The sequence below is a fragment of the Neoarius graeffei genome, chromosome 9 (genome assembly GCF_027579695.1).
Source record: "Neoarius graeffei isolate fNeoGra1 chromosome 9, fNeoGra1.pri, whole genome shotgun sequence".
NCBI lineage: Eukaryota > Metazoa > Chordata > Actinopteri > Siluriformes > Ariidae > Neoarius > Neoarius graeffei.
This window is the reverse complement of record NC_083577.1, coordinates 60,561,634-60,587,453: the sequence shown is the minus strand read 5'-3', so window position 1 is coordinate 60,587,453 and position 25,820 is coordinate 60,561,634. Positions and strand designations below refer to the sequence as shown.

The following is a 25,820-nucleotide window of genomic DNA, read 5'->3' as shown; positions in this document are numbered from 1 at the left end:
TATGGGCAAAAGGCGGGGTACACCCTGGACAAGTCGCCAGGTCATCACAGGGCTGACACATAGACACAGACAATCATTCACACCTACAGTCAATTTAGAGTCACCAGTTAGCCTAACCTGCATGTCTTTGGACTGTGGGGGAAACCGGAGCACCCGGAGGAAACCCACGCGGACACGGGGAGAGCATGCAAACTCCGCACAGAAAGGCCCTTGCCAGCCATGGGGCTCGAACCTGGACCTTCTTGCTGTGAGGCGACAGCGCTAACCACTACACCACCGTGCCGCCCCAAAATAATACATGCATAAGAAATATTTAAATAATGTTGGCTGGCTTTGGAGCGGCAAACCACTTTGTAGTGGTTAGCACTGTTGCATCACAGCAAGGAGGTCCTGGGTTCGAGCCCAGCAGCCAGCGAGGGCCTTTCTGTGTGGAGTTTGCATGTTCTCTTCCTGTCTGCATGGGTTTCCTCTGGGTGCTCCGGTTTCCCCCACAGTCCAAAGACTTGCAGGTTAGTTTAACTGGTGGCTCGAAATTGACCGTAGGTGTGAATGAGAGTGTGAATGGTTGGTTGTCTCTATGTGTCAGCCCTGCGATGACCTGGTGACTTGTCCGGGGTGTACCCCGTCTCTTGCCCATAGTCAGCTGGGATAGGCTCCAGCTTGCCCATGACCCTGTAGAACAGAATAAGCAGCTACAGATAATGGATGGATGCTGGCTGGCTTTGAGTGGTATATCAGATATATTCCATTCAGCTAGCATGATATTGAACAAGTCTTCAACTGAATGGACTATATGGGTCTGTCTCAGAAACTGGGTACTGTGGGGGTACTCCACTAAATATACTCACAGTCAATAAACTATATGGTTTTGAATGGTGATGTTGGTTTTAATTTGAAATAAAATGATGAAAGAAATAATATAGATAAAACTAAATCTTTGTTGTGAATATTCAGAATTTGGCAAAAATTCTGCAAATTTGTGGAAAAATGACAGCTTGATCTGGGACATGATAAATGGTTGACTACATCGCATTCCCTTAAAAAGGTTGTAGTCCACTGAAAAGTCTACAGTTATCACTAATTGTATTTTAAGTTGTAACTTTATACACCTAAGGATTGGCGCGCTCATAGAATAATCATAACCGTAATAAAACATCATGCAAAATATTTGATCACCGTTGTAACTCCATTTTCCGCAAAACCAATACGATCGTGTGTTTTGATCGAAACGGAAAGCCTCAGGGGCAAGGTCACTACCTCACCAAAAGTAGTAACTTAAAATCACTACGCCATATAAACATTGTTATAAATCTGCGATTTTGTTTTTTAAAACGAAAGCTGAAAGTTAGGTATAGAATATGTTTCTTACAGAATATGTTACGATGGTAGCTGGTCTTGTATGAATTTCTGAGCTATAAAATGAGTTGTGGTCTATTTTTTACCGTAGCGTGTTATTTGTGTGCGGGGAAGGACACACATTAACAATTTGCATGTGTAGAATGGAATTTTCCACTCCAACAGTTAGAAGTTGATCGCGCTTCCATTTGCGGTCTCTCTGTTACGCGGGTGATCTGTTCGGACGTTATCACTGAAAAGGTGAGTTTTGACAGTTTTATTTTGTTTTAGTCTTGCAGTATAAGGCAATAGAATGTTTCTTTTTCATCTTACTTTCATATTTCGTAGTGTTTGCGTATTTTTGGCCAATATTTTGCAACCATGGTCAATTTAGATCCAACTTTTGATAGAATCTACGGCCAGTCATTTTGCCCCGCCCCGGGCTCCGTACGGTGTGGTAGTGATGTCCCGTTGCTCGCGCGCCGCAGCAGAGACCCGCACGACCTTCAGCCGGTACAGTCGCTGTTCTTTTACCACCGCCGTTATTCTCATCTTTCTGGTGTGTTCTTGATTTTTCCATTGTGTCCTATTTCGCCATATCAAATCCCCAAAATGTATCATATTATTCATATTTAAGTGAATAATCAATTCAGTCATCATAAGTTGGCATTTTTAACCCAAGCAATCAAAAAGAGGAAATTTATTCAATATTTTCACTCCTCTGTGAAGCAGGGCTTTAAGTCTTCATGATGTAGTTATTTTATATATAAAATCAATTTTACAAAACCATTTGAATTGTAATCAAAAAATTTTTCCACAGTGAAGGCCAGATAAAGCAAGATGCTATCTTTATTCTTATTAAACATGACAAAAGAAACATTGAGTGTTAGGTAAATGCAAAAAAAATTGTAAAATTATCTTTTAACCATAATGTCCCAAATGAGAGACCAGTTTCTGAGACAGACCCATATCTGATAGACCACGACAAAAATCCATTATTATTATTATACATACACAGTCGATGGAACAGTTATAGATTTTACAAGAAGTTAAGAACGGGGGGGGGGGGGGGGGGGGGGGGGGGAATTTACCAATATCGAATGCTGATTCTGATCGAATGTAATTCAATGCTCTGTCAATCCAATGTGCATGTACAAAGTCAAAGTTCATCCATCCATCCATCCATCCATCCATTATCTATAGCCACTTATCCTGTTCTACAGGGTTGCAGGCAAGCTGGAGCCTATCCCAGCTGACTATGGACGAGAGGTGGGGTACATCCTCGAAAAGTCACCAGGTTATCGCAGGGCTGACACAGAGACGAACAACCATTCACACATATGGTCAATTTTCAGCCACCAATTAGCCTAACCTGCATGTCTTTGGACTATGGGGGAAACCGGAGCACCCGGAGGAAACCCACACAGACACGGGGAGAACATGCAAACTCCACACAGAAAGGCCCTCGCCGGCCGCTGGGCTCAAACCCAGAACCTTCTTTCTGTGAGGCAACAGTGCTAACCACTACACCACTGTGCCACCACAAAGTCAAAATTCTAACAATAAAAACGGTACAAGTCCAAAAAGCCTGAACAACAACCCTACTTCAGTGGTGGCGGCAGAGGGGGGCGCCCCCCCCAAAAAAATTATGTTGGGGGGGGCTGTGCACCCCCAAGTTACGATGGGAGTCCTTTGACTATTTACAAGGAAGAAAAGGAGAGAGTAGTGTGAATAAACAGCCCACTGTGCACCTTTGTTTTCCCTTATTAATTCCTGCTGCGTCCCTTCATCCCGGCACCCCGGCAGCATCCCTTTGTACTGTAGGTTGGTAGCACCCTTTCGCACCAAAACCGATGCAAATTAGCCTGGCCCTAACGTCACCGATTGCCTCCACTTTCCGGGATTTTCCTTATTTGGCTTATGCAGAACTGCAAAATCCATCACTTTTAGTAGACAAGCTGATTTATGAATATTCTGTGGACTAATTAACCCATTGCTGTGGCAACTGTTTAGACATGTCTGGTCTCCTTGGGTACTCGCGCCAAAGCGGGGACCCTGTGACAGCCAGACTATGACAGTGTCGCTACATTTGTATCTGACTGATAACTCGTGTCCTGTCTGGATGGCTAGATAGCGTTCACGAGGCGTACAAGCAGTTTTGGGTGCCAAAAAACTTGCTGCTTCTGTAGAGCTACATGAATTTGCTTGCTGCCCTGACCACTTACTGAAAATCAGTATGCAGAGGAGTTTCAGACAAATATCCATTGCAAACTTTTTGGGCTCGACAAAGGCACCCAAGTTGCTTGATGATAACGAGGTAAGTTTTCAGTATAAATTTTTTTTTTTTAAACATCCCAAGTCAAATTTCGCAAACCAATTGCTGCTGCCTTCTTGTCTTTCAATAAGAGAATGCACTACTTTTGGTTCCTTCAATTAAGCAAGGTACATTTGAATGTTGTACGTGTATTTACTCACATGTAAACACAGTAGAAAGTACCAAACCGATGGTAAGGGGGTGTTATCCTCTCAACGATACTAATTAGACATAATTACGTGATAGTATTATTGGTTTTGTTTCATATAGAAAAACATACATGGACGAAATGTACTCTAATAGAGACATTAAACTTAGCTTTACTCCACCAAAATTTGCCTCTCAAAATGTGAGAAATAGTGTTTTAGAGGGTTAAAAATTCCAAAATTGCCTGGGGGGGCATGCCCCCAGACCCCCCTACATTTGGCACGCCTTTGGTGCACGACACTTGGCCCCCCCCATCCAAAACTTCCTGCCACCGCCTCTGAACTTATATATGAGCTACGTATATACAGGTTGGCAACTCAAGTTCAAAGTTACTTTGGGTAGTAGTTAATTGCAGTTGTTCAAAACAAAAGGGCTTTGCTGAGTGAAGTCCTCTTGTAAAAGTCTACATCACTTTTCCTCACCTCCAAGTAGAACTTTGACAATATTTCCACTATTGCTCGCTTTTCCAGTTTTTCTGTGTCCGTTGGTATGTTTTTCTCTTGTAAATATGTGTGAAGAATATCCAGTGGAGTTTTGGTAGCCTTTTGGGTGTTCAGTGCATCTTTCTCTTTCAAAATTCTCTCCAAATCTTCCACTTTTAAGGAAGCAAACCTCGTGGCCATGTTTGTGAACAAACTGTCAGTCACGCGCTAGTGCAGGAGTTTTACATTCTGATGTGTTTCTTTTCGATGTCTGTTGGTATGTTTTTCTCTTGTAAACATGTGAAGAATACATAACGAAGTTCTGGTAGCCTTTCAGGTGTTCAGCGCATCTTTAGTTTCAGTTTTCAGTTTATTTATTTAGTGCTTAATCCAAACACTGAATTAACCCTGTCTTCTCTTTTTCCTGGCCAACAAAGAAATGATTGTGCACATGCGCAGCAGAAAAGTTTTGCCATTGGACATTCGCATGAGCTCCAACGTGTGACGTGTTGTCTTGACAACGTGCAATATTATAACAATATTGCACACTCATTCTCCATTGGGGAGAGTGGCGTAGTACATGGAGGATAAGCGATATGATATCACATGCCATCAATAAACCTGCTAGAAGGGAATAGAATACATGTTTTTATTCCATGGAAAAAGTGGGCTGTATGTATAATAATATCCATTATTATACATACAGGACACATTTTTGATAGAATAAAAACATGTATTCTATTCCCTTCTAGTGGATTTTATTCATTTGGTTTGATAGCATGCAATATTATATCGTATCCATGTATTACGTCACACCACCCAATGGAGAATGAACGTTGAATAGTCCGATCCACTTGGTAACGAGCATGGGGAGTCCTTCCCTTCACCATCCTTCCCTTCACCGTCCTCTTCTGGTTTATCTTCCACCCCTGCTAGCGCCCAAGCGTTGATGGCTCAGAGTATGGCTGTAGAGCCCGAGTTGAGTTCGAAGGAGCCTGGGGCAGTGGGGGCAGGAGATGGATGAGGGCTGCTGCTCGCGCATCATTGCAAAATACTTACCGTGCTCTCTCCACTCTACCACTTTCTGGTAGAGGGCAACCTCGAAGCGTGCGACTGCTGCCTTGGACGTTCCCCTCCATCGGTTCCTGTCCTTGGCCAACACCTTGAAGTCCGAAGGGGGTCTTCGACCACTTGGAGATCCTCCTTGAGGACGTCTTAAGGGGTTTACCTCGATGCCTGACTCCCACCGGCAGTTTGCCATACATGACCAACTTGGGGAGGCAGGAGTCCTCCATGCAGACGATGTGACCCATCCAGCAGAGCTGGTGCCGGAAGATCATAGATTGAGAACTCACTCTACCCAGTGGAGAATGAGTGTTGAATATGGTTTATGATATTGCATGGCTGTCAAGACAACATGACGTCACATGTTGGAGACGTAAAACTTCCGCGCTAGTGAGCAACTGTGATAATTTGTAAACAAACATGGTCGCCGGGGGGGGGCCTTCAGTTGCTTAGAAGTTACCCTGGGGTCCTTTGTGACCTCGCCGACTATTACACGCCTTACTCTTGGAGTGATCGTTGTTGGTCGACCACTCCTGGGGAGGGTAACAATGGTCTTGAATTTCCTCCATTTGTACACAATCTGTCTGACTGTGGATTGGTGGAGTCCAAACTCTTTACAGATGGTTTTGTAACCTTTTCCAGCCTGATGAGCATCAACAACGCTTTTTCTGAGGTCCTCAGAAACCTCCTTTGTTCGTGCCATGATACATTTCCACAAACATGTGTTGTGAAGATCAGACTTTGATCGATCCCTGTTCTTTAAATAAAACAGGGTGCCCACTCACACCTGATTGCCATCCCAATTGATTGAAAACACCTGACTCTAATTTCACCTTCAAATTAACTGCTAATCCTAGAGGTTCACATACTTTTGCCACTCAGAGATATGTAATATTGGATTATTTTCCTCAGTAGATAAATGACCAAGTATAATATTTTTGTCTCATTTGTTTAACTGGGTTATCTTTATCTACTTTTAGGACTTGTGTGAAAATCTGATGATGTTTTAAGTCATATTTATTCAGAAATATAGAAAATTCTAAATGGTTCACAAACTTTCAAGCACCACTGTATGTGTACATTGGAAATCGTTTCTTAAGTGTAAAAAAATAATACATCTAATCTCATCTCATTATCTCTAGCCGCTTTATCCTGTTCTACAGGGTTGCAGGCAAGCTGGAGCCTATCCCAGCTGACTATGGGCAAAAGGCGGGGTACACCCTGGACAAGTCGCCAGGTCATCACAGGGCTGACACAGACACAGACAATCATTCACACCTACGGTCAATTTAGAGTCACCAGTTAGCCTAACCTGCATGTCTTTGGACTGTGGGGGAAACCGGAGCACCCGGAGGAAACCCACACGGACACGGGGAGAACATGCAAACTCCGCACAGAAAGGCCCTCACCAGCCATGGGGCTCGAACCTGGACCTTCTTGCTGTGAGGCGACAGCGCTAACCACTACACCACCGTGCCGCCCCAAAATAATACATGCATAAGAAATATTTAAATAATGTTGGCTGGCTTTGGAGCGGCAAATCACTTTGTAGTGGTTAGCACTGTTGCATCACAGCAAGGAGGTCCTGGGTTCGAGCCCAGCAGCCAGCGAGGGCCTTTCTGTGCGGAGTCTGCATGTTCTCCCCGTGTCCGCGTGGGTTTCCTCTGGGTGCTCCGGTTTCCCCCACAGTCCAAAGACATGCAGGTTTGGTTAATTGGTGGCTCTAAATTGACCGTAGGCGTGAATGATTGATTGTCTCTATGCGATGATCTGGTGATTTGTCCAGGGTGTACCTCACCCATAGTCAGCTGGGATAGGCTCCAGCTTGCCTACGACCCTGCACCGGATAAGCGGTTATGGATAATGGATGGATGGACATGGTCACCAGGTTTGCTTCATTAAATACAGAAGCTTTTGAGAGAATTTTGAAAGAGAAAGATGCATTTAACATCCGAAAGGAACGTATAATAATAATAATAATAATAATAATAATGGCTGGGTTTTTTTTTGTGGTACATCATATATTCCATTCAGCTAGCATGATCATCTTCGACTCGTTCAATATCATGCTAGCTGAATGGAATATATCTGATATACCACTCAATGCCAGCCAATATTATTTAAATAGTACTATTGTGAACAAATCTGCTGCAGTATTTTATTGGAACAGTTTGTTTCCTGTCATGGACTGGCAAAGTGCATGGTTATTACTTAGAAGGGTTCTCCCCCCCCCCCCTTTTTCCTGACAAATAAGCTACGGGAAGTTTCACTGAAAATACTGCACAGATGCTATTCAGAGAGGCTAACACTGTCAAATAGAAATTAAATATTGACCCTCTATGTTCCTTCTGTAACACTTTGGATTAAACCATAACTCATTTATTTTGGGATTGTGCTTTTAATCAAATGTTTTGGAATTACTTTTATAAAACAACAAATCAGGTAAACAACTCGGTTTAAAAATAAACTTGTATTGTGTGGTTTTTGTAATGGTGAGTTTTCTGCTAAATTTCTACATCATTAATCTTATTTTAATTCTAGGAAAGTTACACTGCAGTATATTTGTGTTAAACAGAAGCCTAAATTTCCTGTTTTGTTTAACTGTTCCTGCATTGCTTAAATCTCAAAGCCATTAAGACTAGTACTGTAATGAGTATAGTATCTAATCATGATTGTTTTTTATAACCTTGAGCAGTTTTCCTAAATAAACTTAAAAAGGATCACCACAAATTCTCCTTTTATTCAACAAACTCCCCTTTTATTCAACAAACTGGGTCTGTAGAAAATCTGAGAGAGAGTTTAAAAAAAAAGCAAATTATAGTAAATATTTTGAGCTAGTCACTTGAATATCTACAAGTTGTGCATTCAGTTTGTCCTTCGTTTTATCTTATAAACATGGCAACAGTAGCTGTTGTTCCTCTCTTGTTCAATGTGAATTATTGTGTCCCTGTCGAAGTAGACTTCATGACTGTAGGTCTGTAAGAAAGAAAAGTACTTGGTTGTAAATATTACTCTGGGGAAGTGGTGGTGGTATGGAAACATTTTTCTTTTGTTATAATACATAGGGCCAAATTACTCAATTCTGATTGGTCAATCAAGGAGGGCTTTTTTCCTTAACACAGGGCCGTATTTCTGAAATGCTATTGGCTAGTTCGTTGCTTGGTTACGGTTACAAAAATTAGCAAATTTTGTCAACAAAATGGCTTTTGTAAAGAAGTTCCAATAAAATTTTGTAAACCACTTTCAAAATCCTCGTGTCGTGTCGCCGTGTCATGATGAAAGACGCTTTAGAAACTGATTCAAACGTGCAAGATAGTCTTGCGCCCTGATTGGTTCAGAAAACGCGAATGACAAATGTTGTGAACTTGAATGGCTTCCAAAGTATGAATTTGGCCCTATATATTATAAACAAGTAATCGTATGGTTCCTCGTAAAATTAAGGATCAATTTCACTCGTGATTTCAAATCACGAGTGCAATTGATTAAGGATCAATTGCACTCGTCGTGAAATCACTTGTGAAATTAATCCTTCATTTTACTCGGCCCCATACGATTACCTATACGAAATACAGACATCTAATTTCATAATGAATTACTGTCTTAAGTACAAGAAAAGATCTCAATTACAACATCAGGATCTGGTAATTGTGAGAAAAGACCTTATAATTACAAAATTAGGAGATCAGGATCTCGTAATTATGAGAAAAGTTAAGGTAGTCTAGTTATCAATCATTATTAACTAGACTACAGGATAAGATGGTGGGCACTGATGGTGCTACCTGCTTTTATTTAATTTAATCTGCTTTTATTTCTCTCTCAGTAGGAGACACAGGGGAATATTAATATTACTTAATGTGGATGGCGCCAATATTAGTACCGTATGTCAGCACTGCAAAGGCATCTCAAGTCACTGGGGTTGTTCAGACAGAAAGCTCAGTCTGACCTGCAGCAGCAGTAAAACCAATACGGGATACTGCATGGATAAAAATTTGTGCATTTGAAATGCATCCAAGCTGGCTTGGTTGTGTCACAAAGGACCATCCAGTACCTGCTTAAAATCCTAGCTCCTCACAGAGTATAGCTGAAGCTACAGAATTATCTGAGACACCGTCTATACAGAGACCCAGGTCCTAGATTCTTGATCTTAGAATTGAGATCTTTTCTAGTAATTATAAGATAGTAACTCAATGATAAGATAAGGTATCTTTCCCCCCCTTTTGTGAATGCAGTGTGCTTCCATAGAGGGGAGTAAGAGTACTGTGTAATACCTACCACATCCCATGGCTCCTGAAGGGCAATTTTTTTCAGCAATGCTCCACTTTTATTGTGGTGGAGGTGTACACTTGCTCGTCCCTCATCTTCTGTATGACTGACTTCCACAATGGCCAGCAGATCCAGCTCGTCTTCATATTTAACCATCTTAAATGTCTATAAAACACCAAAGCAAGAAATTCAATAATACCGAGTGCTCGGAGAGCACATAATCCCCCGCTGGAAACTATGCCATAACTCTGGTAAAATGCGACTGAATTGAATGAAATTGCAATATGCATATTACCGACATATAACAAAGAATCAAGTCAAGTTTCATAAAATTCCTCCAAAAATTGAGAGAGGAGTTGATTTCAGAAGGTGAGTACCCTTCCCAGGACGGACAGACATCGCCACGACATAATCCCCCTTCGGGCCTTTTGGCCAGCGGGGGATAATAAAAATTGTGAGGGGAGCTGATTTCAGAAAGCAAGCACACCTTGATGAAATTGCCAAAGTACAAGTTTGTTAATAATCAAGGGCATAACTGTGGTAAAATTTGCCCAAATTAAACGAAATTTCAATATGCGTATACAGTAACTGTCATATAACAAAGTTTTGCCAAGTTTGGTGAAATTCCTCCACAAATTGTAAGAGGGGGTGATTTCAGAAGAATGTACACCCTCATGAAATTGTCAAAGTGCACATTATTTAATCAAGGGTCAAAACTCTGGGAGAATTTTCTTAAACGAAATTAAATCGCAATATGCGTATTACCGTCATATAACAAGGCCTTTTGCTAAGCTTCGAGAAATTCGTCCAAAAATTGAGAGAGGAGTTGATGTCAGAAGGCAAACACACCTTCATGACATTGTGAAAGTACAAGGTTGTTAATCAAGGGCCACAACTCTGGTAAAACGTGACTGAATTGAACAAAATAAAAATATGCAAAGTGCTGAAATACAACAATGCCTTTTGCCAAGTTTCATGAAATTCCTCCAAAAGTTGTGAGAGTTGATTTCAGAAGGGAAACACACTCATTAAATTGTCAAATTATAATTTTGCTAATCAAGGGCTGTAACTCTGGTAAAATGTGACTGAATTTAATGAAATTACAATATGCATAGTACCAAAACTTGAAAAGCTTTTTTGTAATTCTTTCAATATTCAGTTAAACCAGCACAATTCATTCACACAAGTTAACACCTGTATGGATTATTTACTTAAATCTGGATCACTGATAATTTCTGACGAACTTAAGGACCAAATCATTTGGCTATCTTGCTCAAGACAACCCTTGCACCTAATCAATTCTCACTGATAAAAACAGCTCACAATTTTCAACTGGAATTCAGAAGAATAAATGACATTTTTCCTGTTATCCATTCAGTAAGGAAGAGTTCTTAAACTGACGTTAGCTAGGACTGTTTTCTTTGTTGCTTACATGGATCCGTTAGGGTGCTATGAGTGAGTTACTCAGTACTAAATGTACCTCCTGCTCAGGATCATCTTCCAGCTGCTGAATTCTTTTCTTCACTGTTCGACCAGAGGTGGTCACGGTCACTTGGGAGGAGGCCTGCAAGCAGAAATGAAAAACAGTCATTAATATTTAATTCCTGGTCAAACAAACAGAGGGAAAAGTGGCATTTAAAGCCTGCTTACGGATTATGTGCACTATAAGAAAATGGTGAGACTTAGACAACCAATAAACAGTCAAGTTTATTAGACTCAGTGGTTGGTTTAATCTTATTGTTAATCAGTATGTGCGACCCCAGTTGATTCCACGATTACATCTGCCATTATAATTCCACAAGTATTGACTGGCAAAATGTACCATTTGGTAGAAAAGCACTTCCTGACCAAGTCTGAGCAAATCTAGCACTGAATAACAGCCTCTGGAGCAATTCTTTCACACCATAATGCTCTTGGGTAATACTGTATAAAGACTCATGCCAGTTGACAAATGGCAGAAATGCATAGTGCTGTGAGCATTTAGTGCCATCTCTTTCCTCCATTAGACAACCATATCTGCAAAGTAAGTATATTTTCTATTTAAGCTTCAAGTTGCCCAAGTTAACACACTCATTTCCAAGTTATCACCGTTGTATGAAAATGATTTAGTAGATTAACAAATTGCATGCAACAATAAAAAACAAACAAATAAATACAAACTTACACTGTTTTCTCGAGATGCTATAATAGAGAAGTCACAGACCACCTCATACTTTGAACTGAATTCTTTTTCTGCTTTGATTTTCATAACACTATTTAAAAAAGAGAGAGAGAACATCACAATACACCTTATTAACTACTAAATCCAGTTATCTTCTTGTTTATTTTATTTATTAGAAATGTCCTCAAAAATGTATTGACCGCCTCACTTTATGGTACTGGGTCCAGCATGAATGATCCTGCCCGAGTCATCTGGGTGGAAGAAGATCCAGTCTGCCTCCAGCGAGTCGCACTTCATATCCTGCACACCATTCTTTGCCTTTTTAGCGGAATGCAAGTCAATAGAGTGTTGACTTAGAAGCCTAGGTTAAGCTTGGTTAGTAATGTATATGTACAGTAAAAGCTGTTTAAAAACAGTTTTCCAAAATCTTCACAAAACACACCTGCTAGACTTTATTCTTACTCATGGTGCTGTACATTCAATAAAATACTGTCTTCAGAATCTCTCATTAGTGAGAATTAAAAACAACTTTATCCGAGTGTAAATGTCCAGCCACCTTCAGAATTATTGGCACACTTTATATATAAAAAAGAAAATGTATATGAATGTGAGGATGATGTAAAGTTTTCTTTCTTATATAAAATGTTTTCTTAAGTAGTGAAATTTTTCTGCAAATCATTAGTCCCAAAATGATCAGCATCACAACAATTAGTAGTGAAGCACTAGTCACTTCCTGTAAGGTTTGAGAAACATCTAGGAGAAACTTCCTCTTTGACACATGAACATTTTAGCCTTTTCTATATTCGTAGGTTTGTGCATGTGAACTCTTGGACTTAGACAAAAGGTTTCCAACAGGCTTCAAATCCGATGAATGAGATGGCTATCACAAAACGCTAATTATGAGGCCACCAGGTATTTGGGCAACAATATGTTGGTACACAGTAGTATTCACGATGCCTTCAATCTTCACACGAGCCTATGGGCCACATACCAAAAAAAAAAAAAAAAAAAAAGCGATCCACCACCATGTTACAACCCCGATTCCAAAAAAGTTGGGACAAAGTACAAATTGTAAATAAAAACGGAATGCAATAATTTACAAATCTCAAAAACTGATATTGTATTCACAGGAGAACATAGACAACATATCAAATGTCGAAAATGAGACATTTTGAAATTTCATGCCAAATATTGGCTCATTTGAAATTTCATGACAGCAACACATCTCAAAAAAGTTGGGACAGGGGCAATAAGAGGCTGGAAAAGTTAAAGGTACAAAAAAGGAACAGCTGGAGGACCAAACTGCAACTCATTAGGTCAATTGGCAATAGGTCATTAACATGACTGGGTATAAAAAGAGCATCTTGGAGTGGCAGCGGCTCTCAGAAGTAAAGATGGGAAGAGGATCACCAATCCCCCTAATTCTGCGCCGACAAATAGTGGAGCAATATCAGAAAGGAGTTCGACAGTGTAAAATTGCAAAGAGTTTGAACATATCGTCTACAGTGCATAATATCATCAAAAGATTCAGAGAATCTGGAAGAATCTCTGTGCGTAAGGGTCAAGGCCGGAAAACCATACTGGGTGCCCATGATCTTCGGGCCCTTAGACAGCACTGCATCACATACAGGCATGCTTCTGTATTGGAAATCACAAAATGGGCTCAGGAATATTTCCAGAGAACATTATCTGTGAACACAATTCACCGTGCCATCCGCCGTTGCCAACTAAAACTCCATAGTTCAAAGAAGCCGTATCTAAACATGATCCAGAAGCGCAGACGTCTTCTCTGGGCCAAGGCTCATTTAAAATGGACTGTGGCAAAGTGGAAACTGTTCTGTGGTCAGACGAATCAAAATTTGAAGTTCTTTATGGAAATCAGGGACGCCGTGTCATTCGGACTAAAGAGGAGAAGGACGACCCAAGTTGTTATCAGCGCTCAGTTCAGAAGCCTGCATCTCTGATGGTATGGGGTTGCATTAGTGCGTGTGGCATGGGCAGCTTACACATCTGGAAAGACACCATCAATGCTGAAAGGTATATCCAGGTTCTAGAGCAACTAGTCTGGTTAACACCAGACCATATCACAAGTGAAATATGGTCTGGAATCTGCCTATTAAATTTCTCGTAGGGGAGGTGTGGTTTACGATTGTCAACGGCCGTTTATGGGACGTTGCGAATGTCTATCATTTGGCGTATACGTAGCCCATGGCCAATCATGGCAGTTGTACCCGGTGACGTAGTTAGAGCGACGAAGAGGCGAAGAGGAGAAGGAAAGGGAAAGAGAAGGCAAAACAAAGGCACCAAACGATTACTGCCGTTTGTGCAAGACAAATATGAGAGAAGCTGGACCCTCCGTCCAGCTTGATCGAAAGTTTGGTTCGTATCGCTCGCAGCCATGTTAAATGTGATCCGTAAACAGTCCCAAATAAACTACAAGCTTCCGTTTGTCGAGTAGTATGTGTCACCGTCTTTCCACCCCTCCCCACTCTCTGATTGGCTCCCTAACTCAGGCGAGCCTTTAGACCATAGTTTCCATGCTGTCTTTTCAGATCGGAACGATTGTGCAAAGCAGCATGGGATTTCCCAGGCTATAGAGCAACATATGCTCCCAACCAGACGACGTCTCTTTCAGGGAAGACCTTGCATTTTCCAACATGACAATGCCAAACCACATACTGCATCAATTACAGCATCATGGCTGCATAGAAGAAGGGTCCGGGTACTGAACTGGCCAGCCTGCAGTCCAGATCTTTCACCCATAGAAAACATTTGGTGCATCATAAAACGGAAGATACGACAAAAAAGACCTAAGACAGTTGAGCAACTAGAATCCTACATTAGACAAGAATGGGTTAACATTCCTATCCCTAAACTTGAGCAACTTGTCTCCTCAGTCCCCAGACGTTTACAGACTGTTGTAAAGAGAAAAGGGGATGTCTCACAGTGGTAAACACGGCCTTGTCCCAACTTTTGAGATGTGTTGTTGTCATGAAATTTAAAATCACCTAATTTTTCTCTTTAAATGATACATTTTCTCAGTTTAAACATTTGATATGTCATCTATGTTCTATTCTGAATAAAATATGGAATTTTGAAACTTCCACGTCATTGCATTCCGTTTTTATTTACAATTTGTACTTTGTCCCAACTTTTTTGGAATCGGGGTTGTACAATGGGTTTAGGGACTTGTATTCAGTTCCCTCTTTTCAGCAGAAATACAGAGTGTGCAAGGGCAAAAAGATCTTCCTTAAAGCCAAACAAAACCCAAAAAGTAAAAACTCCTTTATGCTGACAGATATCGTCCATACAAGACATGTTTGAGTGTTCATATTTGTACCTGTATACTGTGTACAGATTTTATTTTAAAAGAAAAACAATGTCCCTGGGCACTGCCACCTTACTCTCTCCGAGGTTCAAATAACACTCCGAGTACAAATCGTGACGTCACCGACTCCAAACAGTCAGGCGAGGCGACTGGAGCTTACAAACACACGATTCAAACTGTAGTGCCAATGATGCTTGACATTCAGGCACTGCATTTTGTGGCTTGCTTCCAGGAAGAACCTGTTTCACACAATCCTAAAAACAGCTTGTTTTTAATCGAGGTGGGATTTTGAAATGCCAAGAATCAACTAATTTGAGCAACTCTCCAACTGTGATATTTGGGATGTTCTTTGCCTCCATACCATCCTCCTCACCATGCTGGGGAGCTGTTTTGCTTCATCCATGATAATGGTCAAGGAAGACATTTGCACAGGCTTATATTTGGTCAAAAAATATACAAAGACCAAAGATGCAACTAGAAAGCATCACAATTTCCCTGTTAAAGTCATTTTAAATATTGCTTGGGGGGGTCCTATTACTTTGCAACATATTTTTTGGGGATGTTTGAGAAAAATTTTTGTTTTTCCTTCTTAAAAAAACCGGGCCCAAAGGGTCACCGGTTCGATTCCCGGGACCAGCAGGAAAATTGTGAGGGGAGTTCAGTGAATGAGCAGCACTTTCCCCTCCCTCTGCGTCATGGCTGAAGTGCCCCTGAGCAAGGCACCTAACCCCCAACTGCTCCTCGGGCACTGCAGCATAGCTGCCCACTGCTCTAAGTATTGTGTGTGCATGCGTGTGTTTACTGCTTCAGATGGGTTATATGCAGAGGAGGAATTTTGCTGTGCTTGAGTGTACATGTACCAAAGGCTTCTTCTTCTTCCTCCTTCATCACACAATGCTACAAACCGGGGAGGGTGGAGGCTAACAAGTGCTTCCTCCAAAACACATGACACCAGCCACATTTTTTGAGCTGCTGCTCATATCACAGGGCAGAATAAGGAACGTGTTTCTGGCGCTCTTCTGCGTCCATGAGCTCACAGATGCCCACGATTGGTAAGTGTCACTGTGATCGAAAAAGAGCAATGCCATGAATATCTCTGGCACTGTTTGTATTATAACTAGAATAAATGAAATTTGTGCCTAATGTTTACTTTATACAGTCTTTTTTTGTGCATTTTTGAAGTTGTCAGTACTTCTGGACTTGACTGATCCTAATCACAGACAATTCCTAATGTAACAGTAATACTGACTTTCACAGTGTTTTTATGATGTATAATTTGAATTAAATACTCCTGGAAACCGATTCATTACTACTACACTACATATAAATTACCAGGGCACCATCACTGATGGAGCAGATGTGGTGTGTTCCTCTATGTCTCTTATGATTTGGTGTGTAGATGTAGTGCCATGGGTGGCCTCCGATCTGGATCCCATTATCCAAGTACGACATCTCGAACAGCGCAGGAGGACACTCTGAAATGAGATATCTATTTTAACTAAATGGGCCACTGCTAATGGAGTACCACTACCACCAGCTTGCCCTATAAAGACTGGAAAATATCTCTGGTATGTGGGAGGAAAAAAAAAAGTATAAAGGACACATTGTTCAAAATATTCACTGTGTTCTCAGACTTTCTGCTACCAAAGAGGCCTTAAGTGGGAATAGATAGTGGCCACCAACCCTTGAGGTGAATGTTGACTGGAATACCGTAGGGAGCATCTCCCACTATTCCCCTAGCACCATAGAAATCACACTCCTGTCCCAGTACCAGCTTCTTGGTCCTGAACTGGAACAAAAATTTGCAATATGAACGCCAGCTCAGTATGATGAGGTGCATAAACATCTATTAAACAAGATGACTACAGCAAAAACTACAACATTTTAGCTAATTTCCATTTTATGACAATACTTTTAAAGCAGTCAGCTCACCCCTTCCCTTCCCTTGTGCCAAGTAGTGCGTCGCCATTTTCGATGCTAGCGATATTTCAAAAATCAATTCTGTGACATGCTAGGCCATAGATTTTAAGTTGCAATGTAAAACTGAAGATAGTTTGTCGAAGTATCTATATTTTATATTCTTTCAACCGGTCCAGGATGTTTTTATATGGTTATTTCATTGTAATAGATCAGAATCAGCCTTGATTGGTTATCTCTCAGGCACCGCAAAGGAAAAAGAGAAGGAATATTTTGTTCAAAGCTTCCTCGTATGACATGCAGATGAAGAAAAAGTTCAAAACGGGTTTCAAAGGGATCACTAAAAGTAAAGCTGCAAAGGTTTTGCTGCACAAAGAGCTAACAGAGCTACGATCACATGCTTTCAAAACACCATGGCCTGTAAGTAAATAAAAACCAAAGGAGTGGATTCTGGGAAAAGGCGAGCAGGCCCCTTTAATATAAAGCACTTTACCTTTTTCACAATGTATTCAAAGCTGTAAAGCTTTACACATTTTGAGCTGTGTGACACAGCCAACACTCCTTGAGACAGCAGAACATCAACCACAGATTTACCAAAGACCTAAAAATTAAGCAAAATACCACATCACTAAAATTCAAGACATACCTTTACTCATTGGTCAAAATAATGCGTATAAAATAAAAAACAATTTACTTTTTTGTTGATCTCCAGAAGTCCAATAACATCAAGAGGAAAAACTTTAAATATGGCTAAATGCATGAGGACGTTGTTCTCAACACCAGCCTGAGAGAGAGAGAGAGAGAGAGAGAGCGAGCAAGCATTCCTACATAAAAATACCATCATGTGCAGAATAAAAATCAAATTAATTAAAATAAAATATAAATAAATAAAATATGTCTCACCTGTCGTGCTAGTGGTGTCTGTTTATGCTGAATGGATTTGACATAAAATGTTTCCTGAGAGACATCCCATCCCAGGGATCTGTCAAGTTACACAGGGTAGCGCATAAATTGGTACGACTCAAACTATTATTTCAAAAGCTGAAACACTTGAAATACAAGCACACACACGTGCACACGACAAACACGCATAAGAAAGATAACAAAAACATTTATGAGAACCAAAAAGTCAATTTGCAACATTGCAACTTGCCTAAAATACCCAAAATAGTTTCAGTTCCTCATTAAATAAACATACAGTCAAGTGCAAAAGTTTACACAGGCTTATGAACAAATACAACCCCATTTCCAAAAAACAGTTTAAGGTTTTCAGTCTCGTCCCTTGCCTATAGAGATTTCTCCAGACTCTCTGAATCTTTTAATGAGCTTATGTACCATAGATGATGCGATCCCCAAATTCTTTGCAATTTTACATTGAGGAACGTTATTCTTAAAATTAATGCACCATTTACCCAGGCAGTCTTTCACAGAGCAGTGAACCCATCCCCATCTTTACTTCTGAGAGACTCTGCCTTTCTGGGATGCTCTTTTTTATACCCAATTATGTTACTGACCTGTTGCCATCTCATCTCATCTCATTATCTGTAGCCGCTTTATCCTGTTCTACAGGGTCGCAGGCAAGCTGGAGCCTATCCCAGCTGACTACGGGCAAGAGGCGGAGTACACCCTGGACAAGTCGCCAGGTCATCACAGGGCTGACACATAGACACAGACAACCATTCACACTCACATTCACACCTACGGTCAATTTAGAGTCACCAGTTAACCTAACCTGCATGTCTTTGGACTGTGGGGGAAACCGGAGCACCCGGAGGAAACCCACGCGGACACGGGGAGAACATGCAAACTCCACACAGAAAGGCCCTCGCCGGCCACGGGGCTCGAACCCAGGACCTTCTTGCTGTGAGGCGACAGCGCTAACCACTACACCACCGTGCCGCCTGACCTGTTGCCAATTAACCAAATTAGGTTTTGTTTTTTTTTGTAAAAAACAAAACAACTTTTTCAGTCTTTTGTTGCCCCGTCCCAACCTTTTTTAAACATGTTGCCGACATCAAAGTCATAATGAGCATTTTTTTTCCCAAAAAAACTAACATTTCTCAGTTTCAACATTTGATATGTTGTCTTTGTACTATTTTCAATGAAACATAGGGTTTCCATGATTTGCAAATCATCACATTCTGTTTTTATTTACAGTTTACACAGCGCACAACTTTTTTGGAAATGTACTTGTAACAAAGACAAGGGAAGACCAAAGTAACCAAATGCTGTATGTTAATATCATTAATAGCAAAAAATTACAGTATATCAGCTCAAAGGTTTATATCTCACTTCATGATTGTTATATGAAGATCCTCTTATAACTGGCATACCCACTCTTTGCCTTTATAACTACTGACAAACTTTACTGTAACCTCTGAGCAACTTCTGAAATATTCCTCTCCCTCGCCTTCCAGAAATCTGTTTCAACCAGTGGTGGGTTTCCCAAAAGCCTCTTAAAGGAACAGTCCACCGTATTTCCATAATGAAATATGCTCTTATCTGAATTGAGACGAGCTGCTCCGTACCTATCCGAGCTTTGCGCGACCTCCCAGTCAGTCAGACGTGCTGTCACTCCTGTTAGCAATGTAGCTAGGCTCAGTATGGCCAATGGTATTTTTTGGGGCTGTAGTTAGATGCGACCAAACTCTTCCGCGTTTTTCCTGTTTACATAGGTTTATATGACCAGTGATATGAAACAAGTTCAGTTACACAAATTGAAACGTAGCGATTTTCTATGCTATGGAAAGTCCACACTATAATGACAGGCGTACTAACACCTTCTGCGCGCTTCGGCAGTGCATTGATATCTGAGCTCAGATATCAATGCGCTGCCGAAGCGCGCAGAAGGTGTTAGTACGCCTGTCATTATAGTGCGGACTTTCCATAGCATAGAAAATCGCTACGTTTCAATTTGTGTAACTGAACTTGTTTCATATCACTGGTCATATAAACCTATGTAAACAGGAAAAACGCGGAAGAGTTTGGTCGCATCTAACTACAGCCCCAAAAAATACCATTGGCCATGCTGAGCCTAGCTACATTGCTAACAGGAGTGACAGCGCGTCTGACTGCGTCTGACTGCGTGGGAGGTCGCGCAAAGCTCGGACAGGTACGGAGCAGCTCGTCTCAATTCAGATAAGAGCATATTTCATTATGGAAGTACGGTGGACTGTTCCTTTAACACTAAGAGCATCTTAACTAGGAGAGAGAGCGTTCATTGTGCTGCTCGCTCTACCATTTAACGATGATCTTTGTGCTACAATGCTTTTGGGAAACTCAGCACAGACCATTTTTCTGTAGCAGTTTCAGATTCTTGTCTTGTTCCAGAGTTTACCCACATTTCATTCGTACATTCTTGCAATTATTGTAGATAAATTGTAAACTAGATCTATATATCTATTTATAAAAAAACAAACAAACATGGAAATGCAAACCTTTGAACTCAGCTGTGGCTGGTATGATAGGATTACCTGAACTTGAAATGAGAGGAGAGGTAGACTTTGTGTAGTGTTTGTCCTGTGTCAGCTGACAGATGATACAACCAGTTATTAGCTGTTAGGGCTAGAAGGCTGGGTTTCTGCTCCAAGGCCCATGGGAGCACTTTATCCTGCAATAAACATAACAGCACGCTGATTTTTTTTTTAAGAAGAAGCCTTTATTTGTCACATGCACACTCAAGCACAGTGAAATTCATCCTCTGCATTTAACCCATCTGAAGCAGTGAACACACGCGCGCACACACACACACACAGAGCAGTGGGCAGCCATACTACAGCACCCGGGGAGTAGTTAGGGATCTTGCTCAAGGCTGCTCCATGTTAACCTAACTGCATGTCTTTGAACTGTGGGGGAAACTGGAGCACCCAGAGGAAACCCACACAGACACAGGGAGAACATGCAAACTCCACACAGAAAGGCCCTCGCCGGCCACGGGGCTCGAACCCAGAACCTTCTTGCTGTGAGGCGACAGTGCTAACCACTACAACACCGTGCTGCCCCTGATCTGTGGTATCATGTTATCTTTAAGACTTGTGCTAGTTTTTTTTTAATAAATGCTGGCCTGTTATAATATGTAGGACTTACAACTGGGCACTGGCATAATAAGGAATCCTCAATCTTCTCAGCTTTAGATCGCTTTGGCATCTCATACAAGAGCTGTGGCTGAGGCGTTAGGCTGCAATTCAGTATATAAAAGTAAATTAGTACATTTATTGGGATATTCAGTGAAAAGGAAAATAGGACTATTTAATATACTCTACCTGGTGTAGGAACATCTGTAATTCTCAAAATATATCCTTCCACTTTCATACGAGATGACCGATTTGGAGGATTTGGTCCACACCTTTGTGAATTCCGCACCATCCTTGAGAAACAACGCGGGTTAATAACCAACACTAATTGCAGAAAGACTTTAAATAGAATAGAATAGAATGCCTTTATTGTCACTATACACATGTACAATGAGATTAAAGCATCTCCAATAACAGTGCAAACAGCATGTAGAGAGAGAGAGGAAGGGGTGAGGAAAAAAAGGGGGGGTAAGGTGCACAGTCTGAGGTGTACGTGTTGTGTTACACATTATGGAGTGAGGTATCGCACATATAAAGTATTGCACAGAGACAGTCACATTATAAATTATTGCACGAGAGAGTCACATTATAAGATAAAATATTACACATTTATGAAGTCTGGAAAGGTAAGGTAAGGTGCACAGACTTGGTGTATGTGCTGTGTGTAAGGTGCACAGTCCTGAGGTGTATGTGTTGTGTTTAAAGGTTTAGTTCAACAAATACCTGGAGAATAATATTCTTGAGGATCTTGAGATTTCCTCCCAGTAATGTCCCAAAGTCATGTGAGGTCACTCCTGATGCCCTGAAGCCCAACAGGACGCAGGCGTTGTTTATTCGCGCTTTGCTCGCTAGAGGGCGCGCAACAGGAGAGCACTCCAAACACATGGAGGAGGAGGAGACCATTGACACCATTTAAACTGGAGAATAGCACACTCAGGTAGGATGTCCAAACTTTTGCAAATTTAAACGATCCGTCGTAGTAAATCTGCAGCGTCCATATCCACTTTCTGGTTAAAGTAAGCTATTACTTGCTTAGTAACTACAGTACGGCATCATGGTTGCCATTCCTAAGCTAACGTTAGCGGGCTAGCTCTCTGTCTCTAGCCTAAATGTTTACAAATTAGGATATTTAATAAGCACAATCTTACTAACGTTGGTTTGTTTTGCTCCGAATTTGAACATGCTTGCTAATAACTCGAGAAATAAATGTTTTAGTTATGAAACGAGTGCTAATAGATACAGGCAACTTGTTAGCAAACTAGAGCTAGCTAGCATTTTTAGCTCCTGTGTGCACGCGACCCGGTTTCTATACATGCTGGATTGTTCACAGGTCCAAAACAAAGTTAAAAGCTAAAGCTGCTACTCCAGGCGTGGACCTGGGATGCGATCTTACTCCATTTCGGGGGGGGAAAGTCACCCCTTTCTGCAGCCACTTGCCTTCGGTGGGAAGAAATGAAACACCCGGATGAAAAATGGCGCACAATTAAAGGGTCATTCCAGTTCATTTAAAGGGCTGATGACACGAACATGACTCTATGCAATTTCTTAAATAAACTATACAACATGGCAAACATGTTAGATTTCTGTTATAATTACGTGAAAAGAAGCTGTTGTTACGCGAATATCCAACTTTTAATTGCACAGCGCAAGAAAACTGGGTCCGTGGCTCGCGGCCATGTTGTGACGTCAGCGGAAGAACACGCTGCGGTTCACTGGCTGTTCTACTCAATGGAAATGGCGCATGAAAACGCCGGTGAACTCTCTAGTGCTAGCTCTTCCTCTTCTGGGAGTAGGGTGACCACCTGTCCCGCATAGTGCCCTGTCACACTACGACGTTCTCACCAGCGTTCGAGTAACGTGTTGCGAAACGCAGAGGAACGTCGAGAACGTTAGAAAAAAGTTACAAGAAAGTTAGACGAGCGTCGGCAAACGTCGAGGGACGTCGGCAAACGTTGAGGGTGAAAAATAGTTTTGGGTGTGCACAAAAATTCAGGACGTTCTATCAAAACGCTACTTACACGTTAGAGGAACGTTACACGAAAGTTTGCGGGCGTTACTCGAACGTTACTCGAAAGTCAGGACGTTCCCTGGACGCTAGGCGGACGCCGGCCCATCAGGGTCGAGTGTCCAGCACGTGCCTAGCGCTTGGGTAACGCTTGCCTAACGCCTGTGTAACGTCCATCGAACGTCTGTCCAGCGTGTCGCCAACGTTTTTCAGCGTTCGTCAGCGTTCGCCGAGCGTTCTTAACGCTCGTGTAACGCTCTTTCAACATCTTTCTAACGTCTGTCAGCGTTCTGAATTTTTCCAGCGTCTGTGTAACGTCCATGTAGCATCCTTGTAACGCGCCTGTAACCTACTGGTAGCGTTCAGGAGCATTTGGCAGGCACTTGCCAGAAATATATTTAAAGGGGCTTGCAGAGGCCACCGACAGTCCTGTTGGAACTTTCACCGAGTGAAGACTTCAGAACAATGACAGACCAAGAGAAACACCAGTATGCTGTTGCTGCTCTCATGCATCACAACAACCTGGTTGAAATGGTGGTTGAAATGGAAGTGATGCACTCTGGCCAAAAGCCCCCCCTTTTATACTGCGCGTCCAGCCGCAGGTTGGCGAAACGTAACAGGAACGTCACACAAACGCTCCACGCGTTACTCGAACGCTACAGGAACGCTAGGCAGACGCTGTGGAAATGTCGAGAACGTCAGCTAGACGCTGGACAAACGTCGAGAACGTTACCTGGACGCAAGGCAGACGCTACCCAAACGCTATGATAACGCTATCAAAGCGCTGTGGACGCTATGAGAACGCTAGGTTTTGCTGCTATTTTCGACCACAAACGTCGCCTGACACTGAGGGAACGTTGGCTGAGCGTTACCCAAGCGTTACAAGAACGTTACAACATCGTTGACCTAGAAACTTAATTTGAAGAACGTCGACGTTCCCCGGCGTTTCTCAAATTTTTAAAAATGCAACCAAACGTCGAACAAAACGCTATAGTGTGACAGGGCCAATAGCGCGTGCGCGTACAGCATTTGAAGCCGAATTTATGCGTCCCGCAAATTCAGAACGTGTCCCGCATAATCGATGCTTGCTGAGGGGGATGTCGCTCTCCCCGGGCCACCCAGGCAGCCAAACGAATATTACTTGACATTTCAACACACCACCGTCGCCACTATAGAACAAAACCACACACGCACACCCCTCACAACTGACTGGTTGTTGTCAACTTTTTGTTGTTGCCATGACACCGCACTCACGTGCACAGACAGTAACGAGGGACGCAGGTGCAACGCATGCATTGCTTTCATATTAAAAAATGGAGAAAGGTACCGGAGAGATGGCAGGTGAGGCACCGCCACCTCCAGTTAAAAAGAGAAGGTGTATGTACAGGAAAGAGTGGGAAAATGAATATTTGTGGCTGAAAGGGGTTGAGGGGGATACCGAGAGGGCTTTTTGTGACCTTTGCAAAACATCTTTCTCAATCGGACATGCATGCATGGATCTTAGTTCCATGGCGGGGAATACGATGTGAAACGACACAGGCTCGCGGAGACTCACAAGAAAAGTGTGCAACAGAAAGAAACGTGGGGCGGCACGGTGGTGTAGTGGTTAGCGCTGTCGCCTCACAGCAAGAAGGTCCCGGGTTCGAGCCCCGGGGCCGGCGAGGGCCTTTCTGTGTGGAGTTTGCATGTTCTCCCCGTGTCCGCGTGGGTTTCCTCCGGGTGCTCCGGTTTCTCCCACAGTCCAAAGACATGCAGGTTAGGTTAACTGGTGACTCTAAAGTGACCGTAGGTGTGAATGGTTGTCTGTGTCTATGTGTCAGCCCTGTGATGACCTGGCGACTTGTCCAGGGTGTACCCCGCCTTTCGCCCGTAGTCAGCTGGGATAGGCTCCAGCTTGCCTGCGACCCTGTAGAAGGATAAAGTGGCTAGAGATAATGAGATGAGATGAGAAAGAAACGTCTAAATCTATGGATGCTTTCCTCCGACCTAAAAACGACTCTCTAGCTGACAAAGTGACTGCGGTTGTGAGTTAAGAGACTTTTTTTCTACTGTTTCTGTGGTGCTGAGCCACTACAATTCCTGTTAATCCACTGAAAATTAAATGGAGACTTGTCACTATTCCTGCTGTTCTGATGCACCGCAAAGCCTCAGACTCAATATTATATTATGATTGATTTAAAGTGAATAAATTGTAATGGAAAATAAATAAAATTGAGTAGCTTCAGTAAATCATAAGTGGAAGTGTGTCTGTCAAGTCATTGAATGGTCAAAATATTATGAATGTTTATTTAAAAAAAAACACATTTGGTGGCCTGTTCATGACCATACATCACCAATAACAGCAGAATAGGGTATTATTGATATACCATGTAAGGTAGTATGTGCTAGAAATGCGTAAACCACTATCTGTGAGTCTTCCAGCGGCCGGCACGGCACAGTGGGGGCGGCGTCCCACATTGTCCCTCAAAAATATACCCCTTGTCCCCCCTTGGGCTTATGAGCAGCTGGTCACCCTATCTGGGAGTCTAGAATTGTGTTGATCTCTTCCGAATAGAACTTGTGATAGCCTACCCTCTTTACCCTTTGCCTCTCATTGCTAGGCGGCAGTTACATGAAAGCCGCAAGCTTTCACAAGCAAATACATGACTGATATCACGCCGACTTTATGATTACATTTATGATTATCATGTAGAATCTATAGCTCTACGTACCTTTATCTTATGTCGTTTC

General features: G+C 42.0%; 2 protein-coding genes across 2 annotated transcripts in view; one reads left to right on the top strand and one right to left on the bottom strand.

The window, feature by feature from the left end:
- Nucleotides 1-8,099: 8,099 nt before the first annotated feature.
- Nucleotides 8,100-22,543, bottom strand: dcaf17 (ddb1 and cul4 associated factor 17). The gene is made up of 14 exons (XM_060929996.1): nt 21,809-22,543; nt 21,275-21,378; nt 21,099-21,189; nt 20,486-20,622; nt 17,916-17,994; nt 17,707-17,796; nt 17,506-17,613; nt 16,779-16,884; nt 16,428-16,570; nt 11,976-12,085; nt 11,771-11,858; nt 11,087-11,170; nt 9,616-9,771; nt 8,100-8,319 (listed from the first exon to the last, which is right to left on the bottom strand). The coding sequence occupies exons 1-14, from the start codon at nt 21,995-21,997 to the stop codon at nt 8,209-8,211; spliced, it is 1,596 nt and encodes a 531-aa protein (XP_060785979.1). The 5' UTR covers nt 21,998-22,543; the 3' UTR covers nt 8,100-8,208.
- The window catches only part of mettl8 (methyltransferase 8, methylcytidine), a 45,273-nt gene continuing 41,391 nt past the window's right edge, over nt 21,939-25,820 (top strand). The window contains exon 1 of the mRNA XM_060929997.1: nt 21,939-22,022. The gene's annotated coding sequence lies outside the window, so the exon portion shown is untranslated. The remainder of the gene's footprint in view (nt 22,023-25,820) is intronic.

Bases quoted from the DNA above. Each gene is read 5' to 3' on its own strand.
- dcaf17 (XM_060929996.1), bottom strand. From the start codon at position 21,997: ATGGTGTCAATGGTCTCCTCCTCCTCCATGTGTTTGGAGTGCTCTCCT. The intron at 16,885-17,505 runs GTAAAGTGCTTT...TTTTTGTTCCAG, and splicing joins TTGAATACATTGTGAAAAAG to TTCAGGACCAAGAAGCTGGT. The intron at 12,086-16,427 runs GTAATTTATATG...TCCGCTAAAAAG, and splicing joins CCATCAGTGATGGTGCCCTG to GCAAAGAATGGTGTGCAGGA.